The sequence below is a fragment of the Eretmochelys imbricata genome, chromosome 27 (genome assembly GCF_965152235.1).
Source record: "Eretmochelys imbricata isolate rEreImb1 chromosome 27, rEreImb1.hap1, whole genome shotgun sequence".
NCBI lineage: Eukaryota > Metazoa > Chordata > Testudines > Cheloniidae > Eretmochelys > Eretmochelys imbricata.
The window spans coordinates 748,297-772,720 of record NC_135598.1 but is presented as its reverse complement, the minus strand read 5'-3'; the positions used below and the strand labels follow the sequence as shown (position 1 = coordinate 772,720).

Sequence of the window (24,424 nt, the reverse complement as noted above, 5' to 3'; positions counted from 1 at the left end):
GAGATTACTGGTTCTGTGGATGAAGGGAAAGCAGTGGATGTATTGTTTCTTGACTTTAGCAAAGCTTTTGACACGGTCTCCCACAGTATTCTTGTCAGCAAGTTAAGGAAGTATGGGCTGGATGAATGCACTATAGGGTGGGTAGAAAGCTGGCTAGATTGTCGGGCTCAACGGGTAGTGATCAATGGCTCCATGTCTAGTTGGCAGCCGGTGTCAAGTGGAGTGCCCCAGGGGTCGGTCCTGGGGCCGGTTTTGTTCAATATCTTCATAAATGATCTGGAGGATGGTGTGGATTGCACTCTCAGCAAATTTGCGGACGATACTAAACTGGGAGGAGTGGTAGATACGCTGGAGGGGAGGGATAGGATACAGAAGGACCTAGACAAATTGGAGGATTGGGCCAAAAGAAATCTGATGAGGTTCAATAAGGATAAGTGCAGGGTCCTGCACTTAGGACGGAAGAACCCAATGCACAGCTACAGACTAGGGACCGAATGGCTAGGCAGCAGTTCTGCGGAAAAGGACCTAGGGGTGACAGTGGACGAGAAGCTGGATATGAGTCAGCAGTGTGCCCTTGTTGCCAAGAAGGCCAATGGCATTTTGGGATGTATACGTAGGGGCATAGCGAGCAGATCGAGGGACGTGATCGTCCCCCTCTATTCGACATTGGTGAGGCCTCATCTGGAGTACTGTGTCCAGTTTTGGGCCCCACACTACAAGAAGGATATGGATAAATTGGAGAGAGTCCAGCGAAGGGCAACAAAAATGATTAGGGGTCTAGAACACATGACTTATGAGGAGAGGCTGAGGGAGCTGGGATTGTTTAGCCTGCAGAAGAGAAGAATGAGGGGGGATTTGATAGCTGCTTTCAACTACCTGAAAGGGGGTTCCAAAGAGGATGGCTCTAGACTGTTCTCAATGGTAGCAGATGACAGAACGAGGAGTAATGGCTTCAAGTTGCAGTGGGGGAGGTTTAGATTGGATATTAGGAAAAACTTTTTCACTAAGAGGGTGGTGAAACACTGGAATGCGTTGCCTAGGGAGGTGGTGGAATCTCCTTCCTTGGAAGTTTTTAAGGTCAGGCTTGACAAAGCCCTGGCTGGGATGATTTAACTGGGAATTGGTCCTGCTTCGAGCAGGGGGTTGGACTAGATGACCTTCAGGGGTCCCTTCCAACCCTGATATTCTATGATTCTCCCCCACAGCCACGCCAGCTCCCTGCACCCCCTCGCAGCCACGCCAGCCCCCTGCCCCCAATGCCCCCATCCCCCACAGCCACGCCAGCTCCCTGCACCCCCCCGCAGCCACGTCTGTTCCTTGCCCCCAATGCCTCCCTCCCCCACAACCGCCGGTTCCCTGCCGCCGACACCCCCTCCCCACGCAGCCACACCAGCTCCAGACTCCCCCGGCCTCAGGTAAAATGGCACTCTGGGCAAACTTGCCTTTTGGTGTCCCTGGCCCCCATGGGCGTGGCATCCCTCCATAGCCCCTGGCCCCCATGAGCTCCCCGGGCTCCCCACCCTCCCTTCTCTCCCAACCCTTGCATTGTGCCCCCTTCGCCCCTGCCTGCTTCTGCTCCGGCACCCCAATCCCTACACCCCCTTCCCTCCCAACCCCTGCCCCCTCCTGCGCCCCAATCCCTTGACTCCTGCCCCCTGCCCCCTCCTGTGCCCCTGCCCCCTGCACTGTGCCCCTTTTGCCCCTCACCCCAGTCCCTGCTCCCTGCCCTGGGCCCCCTTTGCCCCTCACCCCAGTCCCTGCCCCCTGCACTGTGCCCCCTTTGCCCCTCACCCCTGCCCCCTGACCTGGGCCCCCTTTGCCCCTCACCCCAGCCCCTGCCCTGGGCTCCCTTTGCCCCTCACCCCAGTCCCTGCCCCCTGCACTGTGCCCCCTTTGCCCCTCACCCTTGCATCCCGCTCCTGCACCCGAGTGGGGGGAACCTGACCTGGATTGCCCCCCCCCGACTGCTGCCCCTTGGCCCGCGCAGTCCTGGGGGCTGGCAGGGGGGAGCGAGCCTGCGGGCTGGGTCGGGGGAGGGAGGCAGCCCCCGGTGCCTCCGCCCAGCCCGGGGCAGGGGCCTGGATGCAGGGAGCCCCGGTGTGTGTGTGTTGAGGGGAGTGTGGGGGGGATGGGGGTGTGCGTGTGTGTGGGGGGTGCGTGCGTGTGTGTTGACGGGACTGTTGGTGGGTGTGGGTGGTTGTGTGTGACTGTGTGTGGGAGTGGGGGTGTTTGGGGGTGTGTGGGGGTGTGTGTATAGGTGTGTGTGGGTGTGTGGGGGTGTGTTGAGGGGAGTGTGGGTGTTGGTGTTTGGGGGATATGGGGGTGTCTGTGGTTGGGGGTGTATTGAGGGGAGTGTAGGTGTGTGTGGGGTAGTGGGGGGGTGGGGGGTGTATGGGTGTGTGGGGGTGTGTTGAGGGGAGTGTGGGTGTGTGTGGGTGTGGGTGTTTGGGGGATATGGGGGTGTGTGTGGTTGTGGTTGTGGGTGTGTATGGGGGGTGTGTGGGGGGGTGTTGAGGGGAGTGTAGGTGTGTGGGGTAGTGGGGGGGTGGGGTGTGTATGGGTGTGTGGGGGTGTGTTGAGGGGAGTGTGGGTGTGTGTGGGTGTGGGTGTTTGGGGGATATGGGGGTGTGTGTGGTTGTGGTTGTGGGTGTGTATGGGGGGTGTGTGGGGGGGTGTTGAGGGGAGTGTAGGTGTGTGGGGTAGTGGGGGGGTGGGGTGTGTATGGGTGTGTGGGGGTGTGTTGAGGGGAGTGTGGGTGTGTGTGGGTGTGGGTGTTTGGGGGATATGGGGGGTGTGTGTGGTTGTGGTTGTGGGTGTGTATGGGGGGTGTGGGGGGGTGTTGAGGGGAGTGTAGGTGTGTGGGGTAGTGGGGGTGTGGGGTGTGTATGGGTGTGTGGGGGTGTGTTGAGGGGAGTGTGGGGGGGTGTGGGTGTGGGGGGGTATGGGGTGTGTGTGGTTGGGGGTGTGTTGAGGGGAGTGTAGGTGTGTGTGGTTGTGGGATGTGGGGTGTGTATGGGTGTGAGGGGGGGTGTTGAGGGGAGTGTAGGTGTGTGGGGTAGTGGGGGGGTGGGGTGTGTATGGGTTGTGTGGGGGTGAGTTGAGGGGAGTGTGGGGGGGGTGGGTGTGGGTGTGTGTGGGTGTGGGTGTTTGGGGGATATGGGGGGGGGTGTGGTTGTGGTTGTGGGTGTGTATGGGGGGTGTGGGGGGGTGTGTTGAGGGGAGTGTAGGTGTGTGTGGTTGTGGGGGGTGGGGTGTGTATGGGTGTGTGGGGGTGTGTTGAGGGGAGTGTGGGGGGGTGTGGGTGTGTGTGTGTATGTTGTGAGGGGGTGTTGAGGGAGTGTATGTGTGTGGGGTAGTGGGGGGTATGGTGTGTATTGGTGTGTGGGGGTGTGTTGAGGGGAGTGTGGGGGTGTGTGGGTGTGGGTGTGGGGGTGAGGTTTGTATGGGGGGTGTGGGGGGGTGTTTGAGGGGAGTGTAGGTAGTGGGGTGGGGTGGTGTATTAGGTAGTGTGGGGTGTGTTGAGGGGAGTGTGGGGGGTGTGAGTGTGGGGGGTGTGGGTGTGGTTTGGGGATATGGTGTGTGTGTGGTTTGGGGTGTGTTGAGGGGAGTGTAGGTGGTTGTGGTTGTGGGGTGTGGTTGTGTATGGGTGTGGGGGGGTGTTGAGGGGAGTGTGGGGGTGTGGGTGTGGGGGTGGGGGGTTTGGGGGTTGTGGGTGTGTACGGGGGTTGGGGGGTGTTGAGGGGAGTGTGGGGGTTGTGGTTGGTGTGTATGGGTGTGTGTGAGGGGAGTGTTGGGGTGTGTGGTGTGTGGGGGGTGTGGTGAGGTGTGTATGGGGTGTGGGGTGTTTTGAGGGGAGTGTAGTGTGTGGGTAGTGGGGGTGGGGTGTGTATGGGTGTGTGGGGGGGTGTGGTGTGGTGTGTATGGGGGTGTGGGGGTGTGTTGAGGGGAGTGTAGGTGTGTGGGGTAGTGGGGGGGTGGGTGTGTATGGGTGTGTGGGGGTGTGTTGAGGGAGTGTGGGTGGTGTGGGTGTTGGGGGGTGTGGGTGTGGGTGTGTATGGGGGGTGTGGGGGGGGTGTTAGAGTGTAGTGTGTGTGTGGGGTGTGGGGGTGGGGTGTGTATTGGTGTGTGGGGGGGTGTGGTGTGTGTGTATGGGGGTATGGGGGGGTGTGTTGAGGGAGTGTAGGTGTGTGGGTAGTGGGGGGGTGGGGTGTGTATGGGTGTGGGGGGTGTGTTGAGGTGAGTGTGGGGGTGTGGGTGTGGGTGTGTATGGGTGTGAGGGGGGGTGTTGAGGGAGTGTAGGTGTGTGGGGTAGTGGGGGGGTGGGGTGTGTATGGGTGTGTGGGGGTGTGTTGAGGGAGTGTGGGGGGGTGTGGGTGTGGGTGTGTATGGGGGGTGTGGGGGGTGTTGAGGGGAGTGTAGGTGTGTGTGGTTGTGGGGTGTGGGTTGTGTATGGTGTGGGGGGTGTTGAGGGGAGTGTGGGGGGGTGGGGGTGTGTGTGTATGTGTGTGAGGGGGTGTGTTGATGGGAGTGTAGGTGTGTGGGGTAGTGGGGGGTGGGTGGTATGTGGGTGTGGGGTGTGTTGAGGGAGTGTGGGGGGTGTAGGTGTGGGGGGGTGTGGTGTGGGGTGTGTATGGGGGGTGTGGGGGGTGTTGAGGGGAGTGTAGGTGTGTGTGGTTGTGGGGTGTGGGTTGTGTATGGGTGTGGGGGTTGTTGAGGGGAGTGTGGGGGGTGTGGGTGTGGGTGTGTATGGGGGGTGTGGGGGGGTGTTGAGGGAGTGTAGGTGTGTGTGGTTGTGGGGTGTGGGTTGTGTAGGGTGTGGGGGGGTGTTGAGTGGAGTGTGGGGGGTGTGGGGGTGGGTGTGTATGGGTGTGAGGGGGTGTGTTGAGGGGAGTGTAGGTGTTGTGGGGGGTGGGGTGTGTATGTGGTGGTGTGGGTGTGTTGTGGGAGTGTGGGGGTGTAGGTGTGGGGGGGTGTGGGTGTGGGGTGTGTATGGGGGGTGTGGGGGGGTGTTGAGGGGAGTGTAGGTGTGTGTGGTTGTGGGGTGTGGGTTGTGTATGGGGTGTGGGGGTGTGTTGAGGGGAGTGTGGGGGGGTGTGGGGGTGGGTGTGTATGGGTGTGAGGGGGGGTGTTGAGGGGAGTGTAGGTGTGTGGGGTAGTGGGGGGTGGGGTGTGTATGTGGGTGTGGGGGTGTGTTGAGGGAGTGTGGGGGTGTGGGTGTGGGGGGGTGTGGGTGAGGGTGTGTATGGGGGGTGTGGGGGGGTGTTGAGGGGAGTGTAGGTGGTGTGGTTGTGGGGTGTGGGTTGTGTATGGGTGTGGGGGGGGTGTTGAGGGGAGTGTGGGGGGGTGTGGGTGTGGGTGTGGGGGTGGGGGGGTGGGGGCGGGTGGGTGTGGGGGGGGTGTTGAGGGGAGTGTGGGGGTGGGGGGTGTGGGTGTGTATGGGGGTGTGGGGGGTGTGTTGAGGGGAGTGTAGGTGTGTGGGGTAGTGGGGGGTGGGGTGTGTGTGGGGGTGTGTTGAGGGAGTGTGGGGGGTGTGGGGGTGGGGGGTGGGGGGGTGAGGGTGTGTATGGGGGGTGTGGGGGGGTGTTGAGGGGAGTGTAGGTGTGTGTGGTTGTGGGGTGTGGGTTGTGTATGGGTGTGGGGGGGGTGTTGAGGGGTGTGGGGGGGTGTGGGGGTGGGGGTGGGGGGTGGGGGTGTGGGTTGTGTATGGGTGTGGGGGGGGTGTTGAGGAGTGTGTGGGGGGTGTGGGGTGGGGGGTGGGGGTGTGTGTATGGGGGGTGTGGGGGGGTGTTGAGGGGAGTGTGGGGGGGTGTGGGGGTGGGAGTGGGGGGGTGGGGTGTGGGTTGTGTATGGGTGTGGGGGGGGTGTTGAGGAGAGTGTGGGGGGTGTGGGGGTGGGGGTGGGGGGTGCTCTGTCTCTTGAAGCTCTCAGGGCAGGAGCCTGGACTAGGGTTGTTCAGCCCCCAGCAGCTCAGACTCCCCCCCCAGTGGAAATTGGGTAACGGGACCCCCCCCCCCCACAGAGCAGGCGGAGCACGTGGAGCTGGGGGGCTCCTGCCTCGGAGGCTGTTCTCCCAGCTGCCCCCTGCGTGCGCCTGTGCCCCCCCGTCTCGCGAGAGCCACGCGCCTCGACACCCCCCCGCCAGTCCCCCCCGCTCCGCCCGTGGGGGCTGTGCCCAAGGCCGATGCTGCTGCTCCTCTTGTGCCGACTCTCAGAGCCCCCGCTGCGGGGAGCTGGGGTGCGACACGCCCCCCGATCCCTCGCCCCCCAGGGCCCCCCCAGCTTCCCCCATGGCGTGGCTTGGGTGCTGTTCTCTCCCGCCCAGCTTCCAGCCGAGCCCTCAGCCCCTTTGCAGTGAAGTAGCCACGCTCCCGCATACAGATGAGGAAACTGAGGCACAGAGCCCAGGGCCAGCCTGCCACTCTCAGCACCCACTGGGCACGGCTCCCCTTGTGGCACCCAGGCCAGGGAGCTCCCGGAGACCCCATGAGGGGCGGTGGCTGGATCCGGAGGCAGGGGGGCACTGGTGGCATCCGGGGGGCCCCTCACTCCCAGGCCCCCGCGCCCGCGGCGGGCTCAGCCCATGGGCCCCCCGGGGTCCCGCGCAGGGAGATTTCTGCCCAGGCCTTTGGGCCCCAGATTCACCCCGGGAAGGCCAAACCCAGGCGTCCGGCCGCCCCGTGGGCCCAGCAGCTCGCTCCCTGCAGAGCAGGCTGGCCGTGGGGCGCTGACCCATGGACGGACACCACAGCAGCTGGCATCCCGCTGCTCGGGGGCAGATGAGAGGGTCGCCGGCCCGGTCTGGAGGCCGGGCTCTGCCCAGCAGAGATCACAGCCAAACTCTGCAGGGGCGACCCCCGACGTCCCTCAGCCCCCCTGCCCCAGGAGCGTGGCACTCACACGCCTCGTGCCCCTCTCCACAGCCTACGACAAGCGGTACTGCCAGGTGGGCTTCAGCGCCGCCCTCACCCACGTGAGTACGGCCCGGGGCGCCCCGGCCAGCACAGGTCCCTGGGGGTGGGGGTCCAGCGGGAGTGCCCCTGGAGGTGTGTGCGCGGGTGCCCCTGGGGGGGTGCATGCCCACGGGGGGGTGCCCGTGGGGGGTGTGCATGCCTGTGCCCAGTGGGGGGGCTGTGCGTGCCCATGGGGGGTGTGCATGCCTGTGCCCAGTGGGGGGGGCTGTGCGTGCCCATGGGGGGTGTGCATGCCTGTGCCCAGTGGGGGGGGCTGTGCGTGCCCGTGAGGGGGGTGTGCCCAGTGGGGGGGGCTGTGCGTGCCCGTGAGGGGGGTGTGCCCAGTGGGGGGGGCTGTGCGTGCCCATGGGGGGTGTGCATGCCTGTGCCCAGTGGGGGGGGGCTGTGCGTGCCCATGGGGGGTGTGCATGCCTGTGCCCAGTGGGGGGGGCTGTGCGTGCCCATGGGGGGTGTGCATGCCTGTGCCCAGTGGGGGGGGCTGTGCGTGCCCATGGGGGGTGTGCATGCCTGTGCCCAGTGGGGGGGGGCTGTGCGTGCCCATGGGGGGTGTGCCCAGTGGGGGGGGCTGTGCGTGCCCATGGGGGGTGTGCATGCCTGTGCCCAGTGGGGGGGGCTGTGCGTGCCCATGGGGGGTGTGCATGCCTGTGCCCAGTGGGGGGGGGCTGTGCGTGCCCGTGGGGGGTGTGCCCAGTGGGGGGGGCTGTGCGTGCCCATGGGGGGTGTGCATGCCTGTGCCCAGTGGGGGGGGCTGTGCGTGCCCGTGAGGGGGGTGTGCCCAGTGGGGGGGCTGTGCGTGCCCGTGAGGGGGGTGTGCCCAGTGGGGGGGGCTGTGCGTGCCCGTGGGGGGGGTGTGCCCAGTGGGGGGGGCTGTGCGTGCCCGTGAGGGGGGTGTGCCCAGTGGGGGGGGCTGTGCGTGCCCGTGGGGGGTGTGCCCAGTGGGGGGGGCTGTGCGTGCCCGTGGGGGGGTGTGCCCAGTGGGGGGGGCTGTGCGTGCCCGTGAGGGGGGTGTGCCCAGTGGGGGGGGCTGTGCGTGCCCATGGGGGGTGTGCCCAGTGGGGGGGGCTGTGCGTGCCCGTGAGGGGGGTGTGCCCAGTGGGGGGGGCTGTGCGTGCCCGTGGGGGGTGTGCCCAGTGGGGGGGGCTGTGCGTGCCCGTGGGGGGTGTGCCCAGTGGGGTGTGTATGTGCGTGCCCATTGGGGGCTGTGCATGCTCGCGGGGGGGGGTGCCGCGTGTGCCCATGGGGGGGTGCAGGCCCACGGGGGGGCGTGCATGCCTGGGGGGGGGCGTGCCTGTGGGGGTGTCTCCGGGTGGGGTGCTCACTCAGGCCTGTCCTGTCCCCTTGCAGGCTGGCAGGCTGGTGCTGGGTGCCCCGGGAGGATACTACTTTGTGGGTAAGGGCTCTGGTTCCTGGGGGGCTCTGGGGGCTGTGGGGGGAGGGGGAGCCCGTTGCCCGTTGGCATGGCTGCCATCGCCTCCGACGCTTCCATTGGAGCCATGGCAACGCTGACAGCGCCCGCCCCAGGGCTCCCCCTCAGCTGGGCTGGGGCACCGCCCTGCCTGTGCCCAGGGGGCTGGAACAGACCCACCTGATCCACAGCCCCAGGCCCAACCTGTCCGTGGTGTCCCACTGTGGCCGGAAGAGGCTGCCCCCCCCGGTCTGTAGCTAGAACCCCCCGAGCTTGGAGCATCCCTCTCGGGCAACGAGCTGCCCACGGTACATGGGAAATGCCAAGCAGCCCCCGCCCCCCATGGGGACCCCCAGCCCCAGGAGCTGGCACATGGGGCTGGCGAAGGGGGTGCTGTGGGGTGGGGGTGCAGGATGACCATGTTAGGCTTGGGCATCCTCCCTCTCTTACCATCCCTAGCCCCTGCCTGCTCCATGCAGGGCCCCTGGCGCTGGCTCACGGGGGGCCTGGATGTTCCCCCAGGGCTGATCTACTCGGTCAATCTGTCGACAATCGTGTCCCACTTCCCTGGCAGCACCCTGCTCTGGTCCGTGGCCCCCGAGCAGGTCACGGAGGACATTAACTATGATTATGACGACGCCTACAGAGGTGAGCGCGGCCTCCCACAGCAACCTGCCCGCCTCGTGGCTGGGCACGGGAGAGACTGACTCTCCCTGGTGCCAGCAGGGCCCTGGCACCGTCCACATTGCCCTCAGTCTAACCACCAGACCCCACTTCCCTCCAGAGCTGGGGAGAGAACCCAGGAGTCCTGTCTCCCAGCCCCCCAGAGCCAGGGAGAGGACCCAGGAGTCCCGGCTCCCAGCCCCCCTGAGCCAGGGAGAGAACCCAGGAGTCCCGGCTCCCAGGCCCCAGCTCCCTTGAGCCAGGGAGAGAACTCAGGAGTCCTGGCTCCCAGCCCCCACCCCGGCTCTACCCCACTAGACCCCACTCCCCTCCAGAGCAGGGCGAGAACCCAGGAGTCCCGGCTCCCAGGCCCCCTGAGCCAGGGAGAGAACCCAGGAGTCCTGGCTCCCAGCTCCCACCCCTGCTCTACCCCACTAGACCCCACTCCCTCCAGAGCCAGGACGAGAACCCAGGAGTCCGGGCTCCCTGCCTTAAACCCACCTCCTGCTCTAACCACTGCCACCTCCTTGCCCTGGGTGCCAGTCGTTCTGCTCTGGGCGTGTGCGGCAGGCAGGGGCGTTCGAAGGGTTAACCCTGCTCCCTCTCTCTGCAGGGTACTCAGTGGCTGTGGGGGAGTTTGACGGGGACCCCACCTCGCCAGGTAGGGGATTTGCCCTTGGCTTGTGTGATGCCCCCCCAACCCCTGAAGCTGCACAGGGCTCTGGGGCTGCCAACCGGGCTCCATGGGCAACAGTATGGAGCAGACTTGGCTCACCCACCCCAGCCGCACCCCTGGTGACCCCACCCCCACCCCTGCCTGCCCCCAGGGCACAGGGCTGGGAGCAGGGAGGGTGAGGGGCTCTTGCCACCTGCCACCCCCAGGCAAATGGGGCCTCTGCCCCCAGCAATGGCTTGGAGCCTGGGAGTCCATGCCCACCAGGCCCCCCGCCCCACTCCCAAGTCCTCTTCCCGGCCGCCCCTCCCCGAGTCCCCCACCCGCTGGGCTCCCCTGCCCCGGAGTCCCTGCCCGCCAGACCTGTCCCCCTGCTTGCTCATTGTCCCTGCCAGCTGGGCAGAGTCCTCCAGTCGCGGGGCTGTATCCGATTCTACTCCCCTCCCCGAGGGTGGGGGCTCCCCAGTCTTGCCCAGGGCACCCCACGCACCTGGCTTCCCGCTGCCCTGGTCGCTGCATAGGCAGCCAGCGCCAGCCCTTCCCGGAGAGGGGCAGCCCCTGTTCCTGTGCCCTCCACCCCCCCGCCCACCTGCCCCCTTCAGGCCCCCCATTGGGCTGGGGGGGGGGCGCTGGGGCTTTGCCCTGGCTTTGGGACGGGACACTCTCTGCCAGCGGCTCACCACGCTCTGTCCCCGGGGGTCGCGGGGACTCTTGTGTTTCCTTCGCAGAGTATGTTGTGGGCGTCCCCAACAAGAGAACGACCTGGGGGGTGGTGAGTATCGGGGGGGGGCACCATTGGGAAGAGCTGCTTCCGTGCCTGGGTTGGGGGGGAGGGTGCAGCCCCCATCTCCACGGTGCCCGGGGCGGGAGGGAACAACCCCCATCTCCTCAGCGCCCAGGGTGGGGGAGCAGCTCCCATCTCCCCAGCACCCAGGGGGGAAGGAAGCAGCCCCCATCTTCCCAGCACCCGGGTGGGGGGAGCAGCCCCCATCTCTCTCCTGACTGATTTGTTTCTCCCTGCGGCAGGTCGAGATCTTCCGGATCAGGAAGTCTCTGTCGCTAGTACAGAGCATCCAGAGTGAGCAGGTACCTGCCCCCCTCCCCTACCCCCTGCCCCCACATCTACCCCCTTCCCTTTGCCCAACCCCCCACTGCCCCCATCACCCCTCCCCTCCTTCACCTCCCCCTGCCCCTCCCCGCCCCACCCCAGCCAAAGGAGAGCCAGCCTCGAAAGGCCCCACTCCCAGTCTCTCCCTGGGCTCCCCAAACTCTTGGGCTCCCAAAGCAGTGGGCTGCGGGTTGGGAGTGAGGGGCATGGTAGAGCTGGGGGGGAACCCCAACTATGCATACAATATGATGAGGGCTAATTTAGCTACAACTAATCAGGAGAAAGATCTTGGAGTCATCGTGGATAGTTCTCTGAAGACGTCCACGCAGTGGGCAGTGGCAGTCAAAAAAGCAAACAGGATGTTAGGAATCATTACAAAAGGGATAGAGAATAAGACGGAGAATATCTTATTGCCCTTGTATAAATCCATGGTACACCCACATCTTGAATACTGCATACAGATGTGGTTCCCTCATCTCAAAACAGATATACTGGCATTGGAAAAGTTTCAGAAAAGGGCAACTAAAAAGATTAGCGGTTTGGAACAGGTCCCATTGAGGAGAGATTAAAGAGGCTTGGACTTTTCAGCCTGGAAAAGAGGAGGCTAAGGGGGGATATGATAGAGGTATATAAACTCACGAGTGGTGTGGAGAAAGTGAATAAGGAAAAGTTATTTACTTGTTCCCATAATATAAGAACTAGGGGCCACCAAATGAAATTAATGGGCAGCAGGTTTAAAACAAACAAAAGGACGTTCTTCTTCACTCAGCGCACAGTCAACCTGTGGAACTCCTTGCCTGAGGAGGTTGTGAAGGCTACGACTATAACAGGGTTTAAAAGAGAACTGGATGAATTCATGGAGGTTAAGTCCATTCATGGCTATTAGTCAGGATGGGTAAGGAATGGTGTCCCTAGCCTCTCTTTGTCAGAGGGTGGAGATGGATGGCAGGAGGGAGATCACTCAACCATTACCTGTTAGGTTCACTCCCTCTGGGGCACCTGGCATTGGCCACTGTCGGCAGACAGGATACTGGGCTGGATGGACCTTTGGTCTGACCCAGTGTGGCCATTCTTATGTTCTTATGGCTGTGCTAGCAGGGGCTCCGGGTCAGGAGTGAGGGGCATGGCAGAGCTGGGGGGACCCCAGGACTGGGTGAGCAGGAGGCTGTGGGTCAGGGGTGAGGGTCACAGCAGAGCTGTGGGTCAGGGTTGACAAGCAATGGCCAGCCCAGCGTGTCCCCTGCCCTCAGCCCCTGTTATGCAGACAAAACTACACAGGATCGTTTCAGGGCACAAGACAAGACGTCACATTTATTATCACACAATTTGATTTATGACCAATAACTAATATCTAATACCTGTGTACACACACACACACACACACACACGTTCTGCAGCTGCTGCATAGTTACCAGTCCCGAATGTAGATTCATAGATTCATAGATATTTAGGTCAGAAGGGACCATTATGATCATCTAGTCTGACCTCCTGCACAACGCAGGCCACAGAATTTCACCCACCCACTCCTACAAAAAAAACCTCACACCTATATCTGTGCTATTGAAGTCCTCAAATTGTAGTTTAAAGACCTCAAGGAGCAGAGAATCCTCCAGCAAGTGACCCGTGCCCCATGCTACAGAGGAAGGCGAAAAACCTCCAGGGCCTCTTCCAATCTGCCCTGGAGGAAAATTCCTTCCCGACCCCAAATATGGCGATCAGCTAAACCCTGAGCATATGGGCAAGATTCATCAGCCAGATACTACAGAAAATTCTTTCCCAGAAAATTCTTTCCCAGGTAACTTGGATCTTACCCCATCTAAAACCCATCACAGGCCATTGGGCCTATTTACCATGAATATTTAATTACCAAAACCATGTTATCCCATCATACCATCTCCTCCATAAACTTATCGAGTTTAATCTTAAAGCAAGATAGATCTTTTGCCCCCACTACTTCCCTCGGAAGGCTATTCCAAAACTTCACTCCTCTGATGGTTAGAAACCTTCGTCTAATTTCTAATCTAAATTTCCTAGTGGCCAGTTTATATCCATTTGTTCTTGTGTCCACATTGGTACTGAGTTTAAATAATTCCTCTCCCTCTCTGGTATTTATCCCTCTGATATATTTATAGAGAGCAATCATGTAGCTTGAGTCCGTAGCTTGTGGCAGCTCACTGGCCAGGAAAGCCGGGCACAAGGGAGGGCTGGGTCTGTGTGGGGCGTGCACCGATGCCCTTCCATGTTGGCAGCGGCATGTGACCCTCCAAAGTCTTCCATCTCCCCTGTCCTTTTCGTAGGCTTTAGTCTGAATCCAGAGTCGATCGGTCTTGCTGTGTCAGGCTGCCTCTGGGTCCAGTGTGAGTGATCCCCCGTCAGCTGCAGACGTGACTTTCAGCCTGGGGCCTGGCTTTGGTGTTTCCTCAGTTGTACTTTTGTACTTTTCTTTTGAGGGTGTTCTCTTGCCGTTGGTGTTTACACTTTATTTCATCAGGACAGGCTGGGGCTGGAGGTTGATTCCATCACCCGTCCGTCCCTCATTCCCACATCGGAACTACACCAGTCAGATTTCAGCCGGGTTTAGCGAAAGCAAAGGCTGCAGCAGGGTTTACAAACTGGAGTGAGCATTTGACCATGGAGTTCGGGACACGTTGAAATGGAGTTTGGGTTACACCAGGGACGCGTGTGAGGAGCGGCAAACAGGGAGCAGAAGGTGCAATGTTGAGGCCGTGCAAGTTTCAGAGATTTAAGCAGCAATTGGATTGTAAAACTCAATTAGCCAGTTATTGGGGTAGCCGGTTTTATGAATGAATGTTGTTTCATTCGTAAAACTTTGCTTATGAAGTTATATTAATAAAGTGAACAATTAAAAACAATTTCATTGATCGGTTTTACGCCCCCACCCGCCCCCGTGTCTTCCAGGTGGCGTCATACTTTGGTCACACGGTGGCTGTTGCTGATGTGAATGGCGATGGGTAAGGAGGAGGCTGGCGCTCACTTGGCAGCCAGGGCGCTGAGCCCAAGTGCCCATGTCTGCCCCCAACCACTGCCTGGGGGGGGGCACGGCTGTTCACTCAGCCCTCCCATCCTGGGCGCTGGCAGGGCAGGGGAGAGCCGGGCCGGGGCCGCTGGGCTCCATCACCCCCAGGAGCCTCTGTGCTCCGCTTTGCCCTGGCCTGTGGCACAGCCCTGTGGGGCCAGAGCCCCCTCCGGCCTCGTGTCTTCAGCACCAAGGCTAGGAGCTCCAGGGTCCCCTCTGCCGGGGCCCTGGTGACGTGCTGGCCGTGGACTGTGCAGCTGGTGAATCCATGGGGCAGTCGCGGTGCCCTGAGGAGGGGGCAGAAGGGCTGAGTCCTGCCCCCGGCCGCCAGCAGGGCCTGTGCTCCGGGCCCCCCAGCCGGCCTGGTTGGTCTCCCCTCATCCCCCCACGTTGGCTTCTGCCGCCATCTGGTGCCCACCAGCCTGCACTGCTCCTGGCAGAGCCTGGTGCCCGGCAAGCAGGAGCAGGGGGCAGGAGTGGGCAGAGCCGCCCCAGCTCCCTCCGGGGCAAAACTGAGTCGAGGGGTAACCCCAGCCCCAGCACAAGGCCCAGCTCAGCCCGGGAGGGAGCCTGGGCCCTGAGGGGCCTGAGGCCGGACGGGCGGACGGACAGAGCTCAGGGGGTGTCTGCGTCCAGGAGCACCGACTCGTGTGAGCCCCAATGGCCCGATGCGTCCCTCCAGCAGGGGGTGCTACACCTCCCACCCCCGGGGGGCTGCCCCCATCCCGGCTGGCTGCACCCCCAGGCCATGGGATAATCCTTTCGGCCCGTCGGCCCCTGCGGCCTGGCGGGGAGGGGAGCCCAGAGCTCCTCCCCCTGCCATCTGCCCCCTTTGCCCCCAGGAGGGACGACCTGTTGGTGGGGGCTCCCCTCTACATGGAGCGCCGCTCCGACCGCAAGCTCTACGAGGTGGGGCGCGTCTACCTGTACATGCAGCGCCGGGGCCCCCACGCCTACAGGAACCCCTGGCAGACCCTGACCGGCACCGAGGTCTACGGCCGCTTCGGCACAGCCATCGCTCCTGTGGGGGACCTGGACCAGGACGGCTACGTCGGTAACGCCCAGCCGGGCCGCAGCCCCGGGTGCCAGCCCACTAGTGCTGCTGGCGAGGGAGCTGCTCCTGGTGGCTCTGGGCGGGGGGGGCTTTGGGTTGGCACAGAGACCCCCCATGGGATACGAGACAGGCGGGGTCTGGGGCAGGGCACCTGGGGTGCCGATCAGCACAAGACTGAGTGCCGGGACCCGGTGGGACACCCTGGGGAGGTGTCTGGGCAGCCCAGCCACACACAGTAGCAGAGCTAGGAACAGCCCTGACTCTCAGCCCCCACCCCCAGCTCTAACCACTAGTCCCAACTCCTCCCCCAGAGCCAGAGATCGAACCCAGGCGTCCTGGCTCCCAGCCCCCTGCTCTAATCCACTGGACCCCCTCCCCTCCCCAAGCCGCGGATAGAACCCGCTCTGGGTCCCCTTCTGGTCGGTGTGTGATGCCTGGGGCTGGTCACTGCCTCAGTGGGTGGGATCCTGACCCTGGGGGTGAGGAGCGACTGGTGCCCGGGGCTCAGCTGCTCTGGCCGGGGCCCGGCTCGTGGGCCCTGCGGTCCTGTCCCCTCAGACGTGGCGGTGGGGGCTCCGTTCGCCGGGAGTGGCCGTGTGCTCATCTTCAGCGGGCACAGCGAGGGGCTCCGGACGCCGGCCTCGCAGGTCCTGGAGAGCCCCTTCCCCGGCCGTGCCGCCTTCGGCTTCTCCGTGCGTGGCACCACCGACATCGACGCCAACGGGTACCCAGGTACAGCCGCCCTCACAGCCCCCCGGCTCCGGCCTGTGCCACCCCCGGCCCACCAGGGTCACAGGCCTGGAGCTGGGCAGCGCCCATGGCCCGGACGCTTCAGGGAGGGAGATGAGCATGTGGGGAAGAAGGCTCGGCCTCCATCTCCCTGCCTTGCCCCTGAGCCCCCGCTCCCGTCCCGGGCGCTGCTCCCTGGGCCCCCCCTCCCGTGCCAGGCTCTGCCCCTGGGCCCCCCTCTCATGCCGGGTGCTGCCCCTGGGCCCCCCTCTTGTGCCAGGCGCTGACCCCTGGGCCTCCCTCCCTTGCCAGCCGTTGCCCCTGGGCCCTCCTCCTGTCCCGGGCGCTACTCCCTGGGCTCCCCTCCCATGCCAGGCTCTGCCCCTGGGACCCCCTCCCATGCCAGGCTCTGCCCCTGGGTCCCCCTCCCGTGCCGGGCGCTGCCCCTGGGCCCCCCTCCCATGCCATGCGCTGCTCCCTGGGCCCCCCTCCCATGCTGGGCTCTGCCCCTGGGCCCCCCTCCCGTGCCGGGTGCTGCCCCTTGGGCCTCCCTCCCTTGCCAGCCGTTGCCCCTGGGCCCTCCTCCTGTCCCGGGCGCTACTCCCTGGGCTCCCCTCCCATGCCAGGCTCTGCCCCTGGGACCCCCTCCTATGCCAGGCTCTGCCCCTGGGTCCCCCTCCCGTGCCGGGCGCTGCCCCTGGGCCCTCCTCCCATGCCATGCGCTGCTCCCTGGGGCCCCCTCCCATGCTGGGCTCTGCCCCTGGGCCCCCCTCCCGTGCCAGGCGCTGCCCCTGGGCCCCCCTCCCGTGCCGGGTGCTGCCCCCTGGGCCCCCCTCCCTTGCCAGCCGTTGCCCCTGGGCCCTCCTCCTGTCCTGGGCACTACTCCCTGGGCCCCCCTCCCATGCCAGGCTCTGCCCCTGGGCCCCCCTCCCATGCCAGGCTCTGCCCCTGGGCCCCCCTCCCATGCCATGCGCTGCTCCCTGGGCCCCCCTCCCGTGCCGGGTGCTGCCCCCTGGGCTCCCCTCCCATGCCAGGCGCTGCCCCCTGGGTCCCCCTCCCGTGCCAGGCGCTGCCTGCTTCCCCTGGGTCACCCCATGCTGGGTGCTGGTCCTGGGGAATGCTGACCACCCTTCCCTAGCAAGGTGGGACGCTCTGGGCCCTGCAGGAGGTGTCCCCTGGGCTGGCTGGAGCGCTGGCTCCCTGCCCTGGCTCCTGCTGGCAGCTTTGCCAGACGGCTGAGCTGGCAGGATCCTGTGCCCGCCCCGTGCAGCCCAGTGTGACCCTTGGCTTGTGCCCCCAGATGTGCTGGTTGGGGCGTTCGGCGCCAGCAAGGTGGCCGCGTACAGGTGAGTGCCCAGGGCTGGCTGGACAGGGGGTGGGTGAGTCCCCAGGGGCCGCGACTCCCGGGCTGCGTCCCTGTGCACACGAGCTGCACCCAGAGCCAGCAGCACTGAAGTCCGTAGGAGCTGCTGCCCCCAGGGTCGGGGCCCGAAGCCCTGGCTAGGGCTGGGCAGGGTCAGTAACGTGGTGCCCAGCACAGACCCAGCCCCTCCTCCCTGTCAGCCGCCCTTGCCTTGGGGATAACAGAGCTTCTCTGACGGGCCAGGCTTCTGGCCCTGGGGCTGTTGCTTCTCGCAGCTGGGCTGGGCCTCGCTCTTACCCCGGGGCTGGCGTTGCCCCTCACTGCCAGCCCCGGCATTACAAAGCCAGCGCCATTCCCCCGGGTTTGACTGGCTTGGTGGTGCCCGCAGAGCCCAGCCCGTGGTGGTGGCCAGTAGCCAGCTGTTAGTGCCAGATGTGCTGAACCCCGAGGAGAAGACCTGCAACGTCTTCGGGACCCCTGTCAGCTGGTGAGCAAAGGGGGCATGGGGGGCCGTGTTCAGGGCGGGCGCAGGGCTGGGGGGAGCTGAGGGCCTGGGAGTTGCTGGCTCTGCCCCCCGGGTCCCTCCCACACCAATGCCTGGCAAAGCCCTCACCAGCCTGTGTCGTTCCCCGGCAGCTTCCCCATCCGGCTGTGCGTGGGTGTCTCGGGGAAGAGCCTCCCAGAGAGAATCAGTGAGTGCCAGTGGGGAAGCCAGGGGGCGGCGGGGCTGGGGCCCAGCGGGGGCCAGGGGACGGTGGGGCTGGAGGCCAGGAGGCAGCGGGACCGGGGGCCAGGGGTGTGGTGGGGCCGGGGGCCAGGGGTGTGGCAGGAGGCAGCGGGGCCGGGTGCTAGGGGCCGGTGGGGCCGGGGGCCAGGGGTGTGGTGGGGCCGGGGGCCAGGGGTGTGGCGGGGCCGGGGTGTGGCGTGGCCGGGGGCCAGAGGGGCGGCGGGGCCGGGGGCCAGAGGCTAGCACAGGCCCTGGGGCTGGGAGCCTGGTGACAAGGGGCACGGCAGCCTCCCCTCCCCTGCTGGCCCCTCCTCCCCGACCCTCTGCTCCCCAGGGCTGGCCGCTGACCTGCAGCTGGACCGGCTGAAGCCGAAGTTGGGGCGAAGGGTCTGGGAGCTGCAGACGCGCCAGGCGGGCCAGAGCCTGGAGCTGCAGCTGTCGAGGGAGGCACCATTCACCTGCCAGAACCTCACAGCCTACCTGCGGGTACGGGGCGCGGGGGGCTCAGGGCGGGGGCTGCTCCGTAGCCAGGGTCCCTGCGGGCGCCCCAGGGCAGTTCCTGGCTGATCCCTCTCAGGGGCACGGCCCAGGTCTCACGCAAGCCACCGTCAGGGCCAGCCCCCGATCCCACTCCGCCGTGGCCCCTGAGCCCCTGGGCCCAGCCTCCGGCAGCCCTGAGTTGTGCGTGCGGGTCCGGCTGAGCCGGGCTCCTGGGGCCAGCGCAGCCCAGCGGGGGTTACGGGCCCATCGGGGTGATTGGTCGCCTGGCCCAGCCCGGGACGCCCCAGGGCCGGGGCACAGAGCTGGGGTTAGAGCCTCGGCTGGGTGCGTCGTCCCGGAGCATGGCACCAGGCAGGCTGTAGTGACCCCTTGGTGGGCTCCAGCTCTGACCTCCACACCCGGCCCCATGGCTCCAGCTCCAGCCCTGGCCCGGGCTCTGCCCCACGGCCTGCCGGCGCTCTGACCCACGGGTGGTTTCAGCCGGCTCCTTAGCGCCTCTTCGCTCCAGCTGGGCGGGGTGACGCTCCCTATGTCGGTCTGCTCCGAGCGCGTGCTCCCCCCAGGCACCCCGCAGCCCCCAGGGGAAACCGAGGAACGTGTGGGGGGGGGCCAGCAGTGCTACCAAAGATTCCGCTTCGGTCGCGTCTCTGTCCTGCCGGGCTCAGGCTAGACCCGGGCAGCCGCCAGTCGGTCCGAGCGGGAAGGGTTCACAGTGCGCCCGGGCTGAGGCCTGCGGGGGGGGGGGGGTCACCTGCCGCATCACTCTCCTCTCCCCTCCACCCCAGGACGAGGCTGATTTCAAGGACAAGCTGAGCCCCATCGTGGTGAGCCTGACGCTGACCCTGGCAGCTGGGCCGGGCACCGAGGAGCTGGGGCTGGTGCTCCGCGGGCAGACGGTGGTGCAGGAGCAGGTGTGCCAGCCCATCGCCCCCTCAGCCCCGACCCACAGCCCCTGCCCCATCGCCAGCCCAGCGCCCCCTCAGCCCCGACCCACAGCCCCTGCCCCATCGCCAGCCCAGCGCCCCCTCAGCCCCGACCCACAGCCTCTGCCAGCCCAGCCCTGGGCTCCCCATCGCCAGCCCAGCGCCCCCTCAGCCCCGACCCACAGCCCCTGGCAGCCCAGCCCTGGGCTCCCCATCGCCAGCCCAGCGCCCCCTCAGCCCCGACCCACAGCCCCTGGCAGCCCAGCCCTGGGCTCCCCATCGCCAGCCCAGCGCCCCCTCAGCCCCGACCCACAGCCCCTGGCAGCCCAGCCCTGGGCTCCCCATCGCCAGCCCAGCGCCCCCTCAGCCCCGACCCACAGCCCCTGGCAGCCCAGCCCTGGGCTCCCCATCGCCAGCCCAGCGCCCCCTCAGCCCCGACCCACAGTCCCTGGCAGCCCAGCCCTGGGCTCCCCATCGCCCCCTCAGCCCCGACCCACAGCCCCTGGCAGCCCAGCCCTGGGCTCCCCATCGCCAGCCCAGCGCCCCCTCAGCCCCGACCCACAGCCCCTGGCAGCCCAGCCCTGGGCTCCCCATCGCCAGCCCAGCGCCCCCTCAGCCCCGACCCACAGCCCCTGGCAGCCCAGCCCTGGGCTCCCCATCGCCAGCCCAGCGCCCCCTCAGCCCCGACCCGCGGCCCCCTGCTATCCCAGTCCTAGACTTTCCCCCAGCTCTGCTGGTGCCCCTCAGTCCAGCCCTGACCTCAGCCTTTCCTCCCCCGCTGGGTTGTCTGGGGCAGAGCGGTGCCAGGGCTGGTGCCCCATGGCGTCACTGGCTGTGAGGCTGAAGAGCTGCTCTTGCTTTGTGTTTTGCTTGGCCCCAGACGCGCATTGTGCTGGACTGCGGCGAGGACAACGTCTGCATCCCAGAGCTGCGGCTTGCCGCTCACACGTAAGTGCCTCTCGGGTTGAAGCCAGGTCCACCCTCAGGCCACTGGGCTGGGGGTCAGGAAGGAATTTCCTTCCCTGGCGTGCTGCAGCATTTGGTGCATGGGGGGTTCGGCTGGCACTGGCCGCTGGTGCTGGCAGGCCACGGGACCGATGGACCGAGCTGACCTGCCGATCCCTGGGGCTCGCAAGGGCTCGTTCCCCATTGGCCACGGTCCACTTTCGCACAGCTTCCACTGGTCGACACGCAGCGTAGGCGGCTCCTATTGGCCAAGCCCTGGATTCCTCAGGCTCCTCCCCTCTGTCTCTCAGGCCCGTGGCCCAGCTGTTCATCGGGGACGAGAACGTGGTTCACATCCTGGCCGACGCCACCAACGCGGGCGAAGGCGCCTTCGAGGCCGAGCTGCGGCTGCAGCTGCCACGCGACGCCCACTATCAGAAAGCCACCAGCGACGTCCAGGTGTGGGCAGGGCTGGGCAGGCTCCCAGCTGGCACTGCCATGCTGGCATCCCTGGGTAAAGGGATCCAGTGCAGCGATGACTTCCCCAGGGGTCCCCTCACCCAGGGGGCACCTCCCCCAGCAGGTGGAAGGGGGCCACCCCAGAGCTCTCCGTGGGGCCCCAGGTGACACCCCACTGCAGTTGCAGTCACAGTCCCACTGTGGTTTCCATCACTCTGCCATTGCATCGTCTGCCCTGTGCCATCAACTGGGGTTTGAACCGTGAACCACCAGCCTTGCCCTCTGTGATGGGGTCACTCCCCTAGCTGGCTGCAGTGAGAGGTTGTTATCCTGCAGTGAATGCTGCACTCACTTTGGTCCCAAGCGGGCCTGGGATGGGGAGCTCCCACGTGGGGGTGTCCGGGCCCCATCCAGGCCCACCCCACGGTGAACATCCTCAGCCTCCTGCCCCCAGCTGTTCCCTGCTGTAACCCCCTGCCGCTGTCCCCCGGCTGTAGGGGCTGGAGAAGCTGATCTGTAACCCCAAGAAGGAGAACGAGACGCGTGTAGTGATCTGCGAGCTGGGGAACCCCATGAAGAGTGGCACCAAGGTAGGAGCGTTTCCTCCCCCCGCAGGCGCCAGCCATCACTGCCGCCTCTGGGCTGCCCTTCCTTGGAAGATGGGCCCCTGGCCGGACACGCCCTTGCCCACCATCTCCTGGGCACCTTGCTCTGTCCGTCGGCGATGGAGGTACCCGAGCATGGTGGTGCCCGGAGCTGCGATCCCCCCCGGCTCAGCCTGCCCCACTCCAGCACAAAGTTGCCTCCCCAGGTGCCCCCCACGGACTGTCTGTTCTCCTGGCGTGCCCATCACCGTGGCCTCTGAGCACCCCGGAGCTAAGAAGGGGCTTTGCCTGCGCCCCCCGCCCCCGGCCGAGGAGCCCTGCCCGCACCCTCTGGCCAGGCAGACACCAGTTACCCTCTCCCCGCAGATCGCTGTGGACATGGCGCTCAGCGTCAGTAACCTGGAGGATGCCAGCGACACCATCGAGTTCCAGCTGAAGCTACGGAGGTGATGGAGGCCCCCCCCCACAGCAGCCTGGCGAGTGCCCGGCTCCCTGAGCCACCCCAGGCCGTGCTGGCTGGCCTGGGACACTCCTTTCACCCCACCCATCGGTCACTCTGGGGCAGAGCCCAGGCAGGGGCCCCAGCTCCCGCCCCACTGCCAGCCTGCCCCAGGCCCTGGGCTCTGAGTGGGGCAAAGCTCAGCCCAGAGCAGCGGGGAAGGCTCCCAGGGCTGGCCCTGTCTTTGGATCTCAAAGCGCTTTGGGAACGTTACCGAATTAGCCCTCCTGGGAGCTCGCAGCCCCAGGTTGCCCAGGAGTGGAAGCAGGAATAGGACCCAGAAGTCCTGGGGCCCAGTTCCCTGCTCTAGCCACTAGCCCCAGTTCCCTCCCAGGCCAGGAATAGGACCCAGGAGTTCCCGTCCCCTGCTGTAGCCCCTCGCGCCGGTCGCCTCTGCCCGGCTCTGCCCAGCAGGGCCCCGCCGGATGCTGCGGCTGACCTGGCTTTTCCCCTGTGGCCGCAGCAAGAACAGCCACAGCCCCGACAGCAACGTGGAGCAGGTGCAGATCCCCATCAAGGCCGCCGCGCTGCTGGACCTGCGAGGGTGAGGGCACCGCGGGCCCGGGGGACGGGCAGAGCAGGACCCGCTGCCCTGGGGGAGCAGATCTGGGATCCAGAGCGGGGTGGGGTTGGGCGGTGGCTGAGACACCATTCAGTGCCACCTGGTGCCCTCCGACGGCACCTCCGGCAGGGCTGGGGTTAGCGCCACAAGGCCTCCCCCTGTGGAGCGCAGCAGCCCCGCTCGGGGAGCCCTGCCGAGCCTGGGGCCAGCCGGAGCCCGCAGCCGACCCTGGGGTGGGTGGGAGCCAGGGCCTAGCGCTCGAAAGTGGGAGCCCTCAGCCTGCCCGCCTTGGCTCCCGCAGGAATTCGCTGCCAGCCACCGTGGTGCTGCCAGTGGCGGGCTGGGAACAGGTGGAGGGCAGCCGCCGGCTGGAGGAACACGGGCCCAGGGTGGAGCATGTCTATCAGGTATGGCCCCGCAGCGCGGGGGGACACAGGGCCGGGGGCGGGCTGGGCCTCCTTCCCCCACCCGGAGCTGGGTAATGGGCCCCCTAGTCCTGCCCCCCGCCTGGAACCGGGCAGTGGGCCCCCCGGTCCTGCCCCCCTCCCAGTGGCCCATGCCAGATGTTTCACAGCTAGGCCCCCCGCCATGGCCCAGGTTGAATTCTGCCCCTCCCCAGCTGGTGCCTGGTGTCACCCAGGAGCACCCCGGGGTGGAGAGCCCTGTGCACGGCTCCTCTGGCTGGGAGGCTCTCCGAGCGCCCGTCCTGGGGGGATGCATGGGCTGGGGGGCAGCGGGGCTTGGCTGTGGTTGGTACAGGGAGCCTGGGAGGCTCGTGCGTGGCCCGGGGGAGAGCTGACTTCAAGGCTGGGCCTGTGCGTAGGCAGAGCAGGGCCCTGGCACCCCTGTACCCCACTGCGCCAGCTCAGAATGGGGCTGATCAAAAGGGGTCAGCATGGCTCCTGGAGACCACGTGTCAGCCTCCTGCACACACCCCCCACACACGCTGGTACACACACCCCCGGGCACCCACCCTGCACACGCACTGGTACACCCGCACCTGGGCACCCACCCTGCACACACGCTGGTACACACACCCCCGGGCACCCACCCTGCACACGCACTGGTACACCCGCACCTGGGCACCCCCTCCTCACACACGCTGGTACACACACCCCCGGGCACCCACCCTGCACACGCACTGGTACACCCGCACCTGGGCACCCCCTCCTCACACACGCTGGTACACCCGCACCTGGGCACACACCCCCCACACACGCTGGTACACACACCCCCGGCCACCCACCCTGCACACGCACTGGTACACCCGCACCTGGGCACCCACCCTGCACACACGCTGGTACACACACCCCCGGGCACCCCCTCCTCACACGCACTGGTACACACACACCCGGGCACCCACCCTGCACACGCGCTGGTACACACACCCCCGGGCACCCCCTCCTCACACATGCTGGTACACACACCCCCGGGCACTCACCCTGCACACGCGCACTGGTACACCCGCACCTCCCCGCACACGCACTGGTACACCCGCACCTGGGCACGCCCCTGCACACGCACTGGTACACCCACACCTGGGCACCCCCTCCTCACACACGCTGGTACACACACCCCCGGGCACCCACCCTGCACACGCACTGGTACACCCGCACCTGGGCACCCCGGTACACCCACACCCATACACGCTGGTACACACCTGTGTACACCCGCACACGTGCATGCCCCTGCACTGGTGTGTACACCCACACGGGCTGGTACACGTATGCACACGCGCTCTGTTCCATACTGCCCTCGCATGCTCCATTCGGCATTGCCGGTGCTGGGGAGGTGGCCCGGGCGCACCCCCATCCCTGGTTGTCTCGTTGCGAGCCGCCCTCCCCCCCCATATGTGTCCCCCCCCAGCACTTTATTTACTGCATCACGTCCCAGCCTCATCAGGCTTTTCCCAAGCGTCAGCGTCCCCCTAGGCTCAGGTGAGGGGGGAAGGAGGAGTCACCTCGCTGGGACCCTGGGCTTCCAGACCCCCCTGCCTCCTCCCGGTTAACAGCCCCCAGCTGATGAGCTGGCTCCCCTTGCCAACGGGTTAATCACCCAACCCTGCACCCTTCTCTGAGATATATCTATGTCATGTTGCCTCTGTATAAATCCATGGAACGCCCACACCTGGAACACTATGTGCAGATGTGGTCGCCCCATCTTGAAAAAAAATATTGGAATTGGAAAAGGTTCAGAAAAG

General features: G+C 65.7%; 1 protein-coding gene across 1 annotated transcript in view; it reads left to right on the top strand.

Moving 5' to 3' along the window:
* ITGA2B (integrin subunit alpha 2b) overlaps nt 1–24,424 on the top strand; it is a 62,482-nt gene that overhangs the window by 12,344 nt on the left and 25,714 nt on the right. Inside the window, exons 5-24 of the mRNA XM_077806300.1 lie at nt 6,921–6,970; nt 8,316–8,361; nt 8,899–9,024; nt 9,653–9,700; nt 10,441–10,484; nt 10,739–10,798; nt 13,740–13,792; nt 14,700–14,911; nt 15,470–15,643; nt 16,941–16,986; nt 17,392–17,490; nt 17,640–17,695; nt 18,065–18,216; nt 19,017–19,142; nt 20,035–20,102; nt 20,411–20,558; nt 21,056–21,148; nt 21,530–21,609; nt 22,126–22,206; nt 22,526–22,631. Coding sequence (XP_077662426.1) covers nt 6,921–6,970; nt 8,316–8,361; nt 8,899–9,024; nt 9,653–9,700; nt 10,441–10,484; nt 10,739–10,798; nt 13,740–13,792; nt 14,700–14,911; nt 15,470–15,643; nt 16,941–16,986; nt 17,392–17,490; nt 17,640–17,695; nt 18,065–18,216; nt 19,017–19,142; nt 20,035–20,102; nt 20,411–20,558; nt 21,056–21,148; nt 21,530–21,609; nt 22,126–22,206; nt 22,526–22,631 — 1,868 coding nt within the window. The remainder of the gene's footprint in view (nt 1–6,920; nt 6,971–8,315; nt 8,362–8,898; nt 9,025–9,652; nt 9,701–10,440; nt 10,485–10,738; nt 10,799–13,739; nt 13,793–14,699; nt 14,912–15,469; nt 15,644–16,940; nt 16,987–17,391; nt 17,491–17,639; nt 17,696–18,064; nt 18,217–19,016; nt 19,143–20,034; nt 20,103–20,410; nt 20,559–21,055; nt 21,149–21,529; nt 21,610–22,125; nt 22,207–22,525; nt 22,632–24,424) is intronic.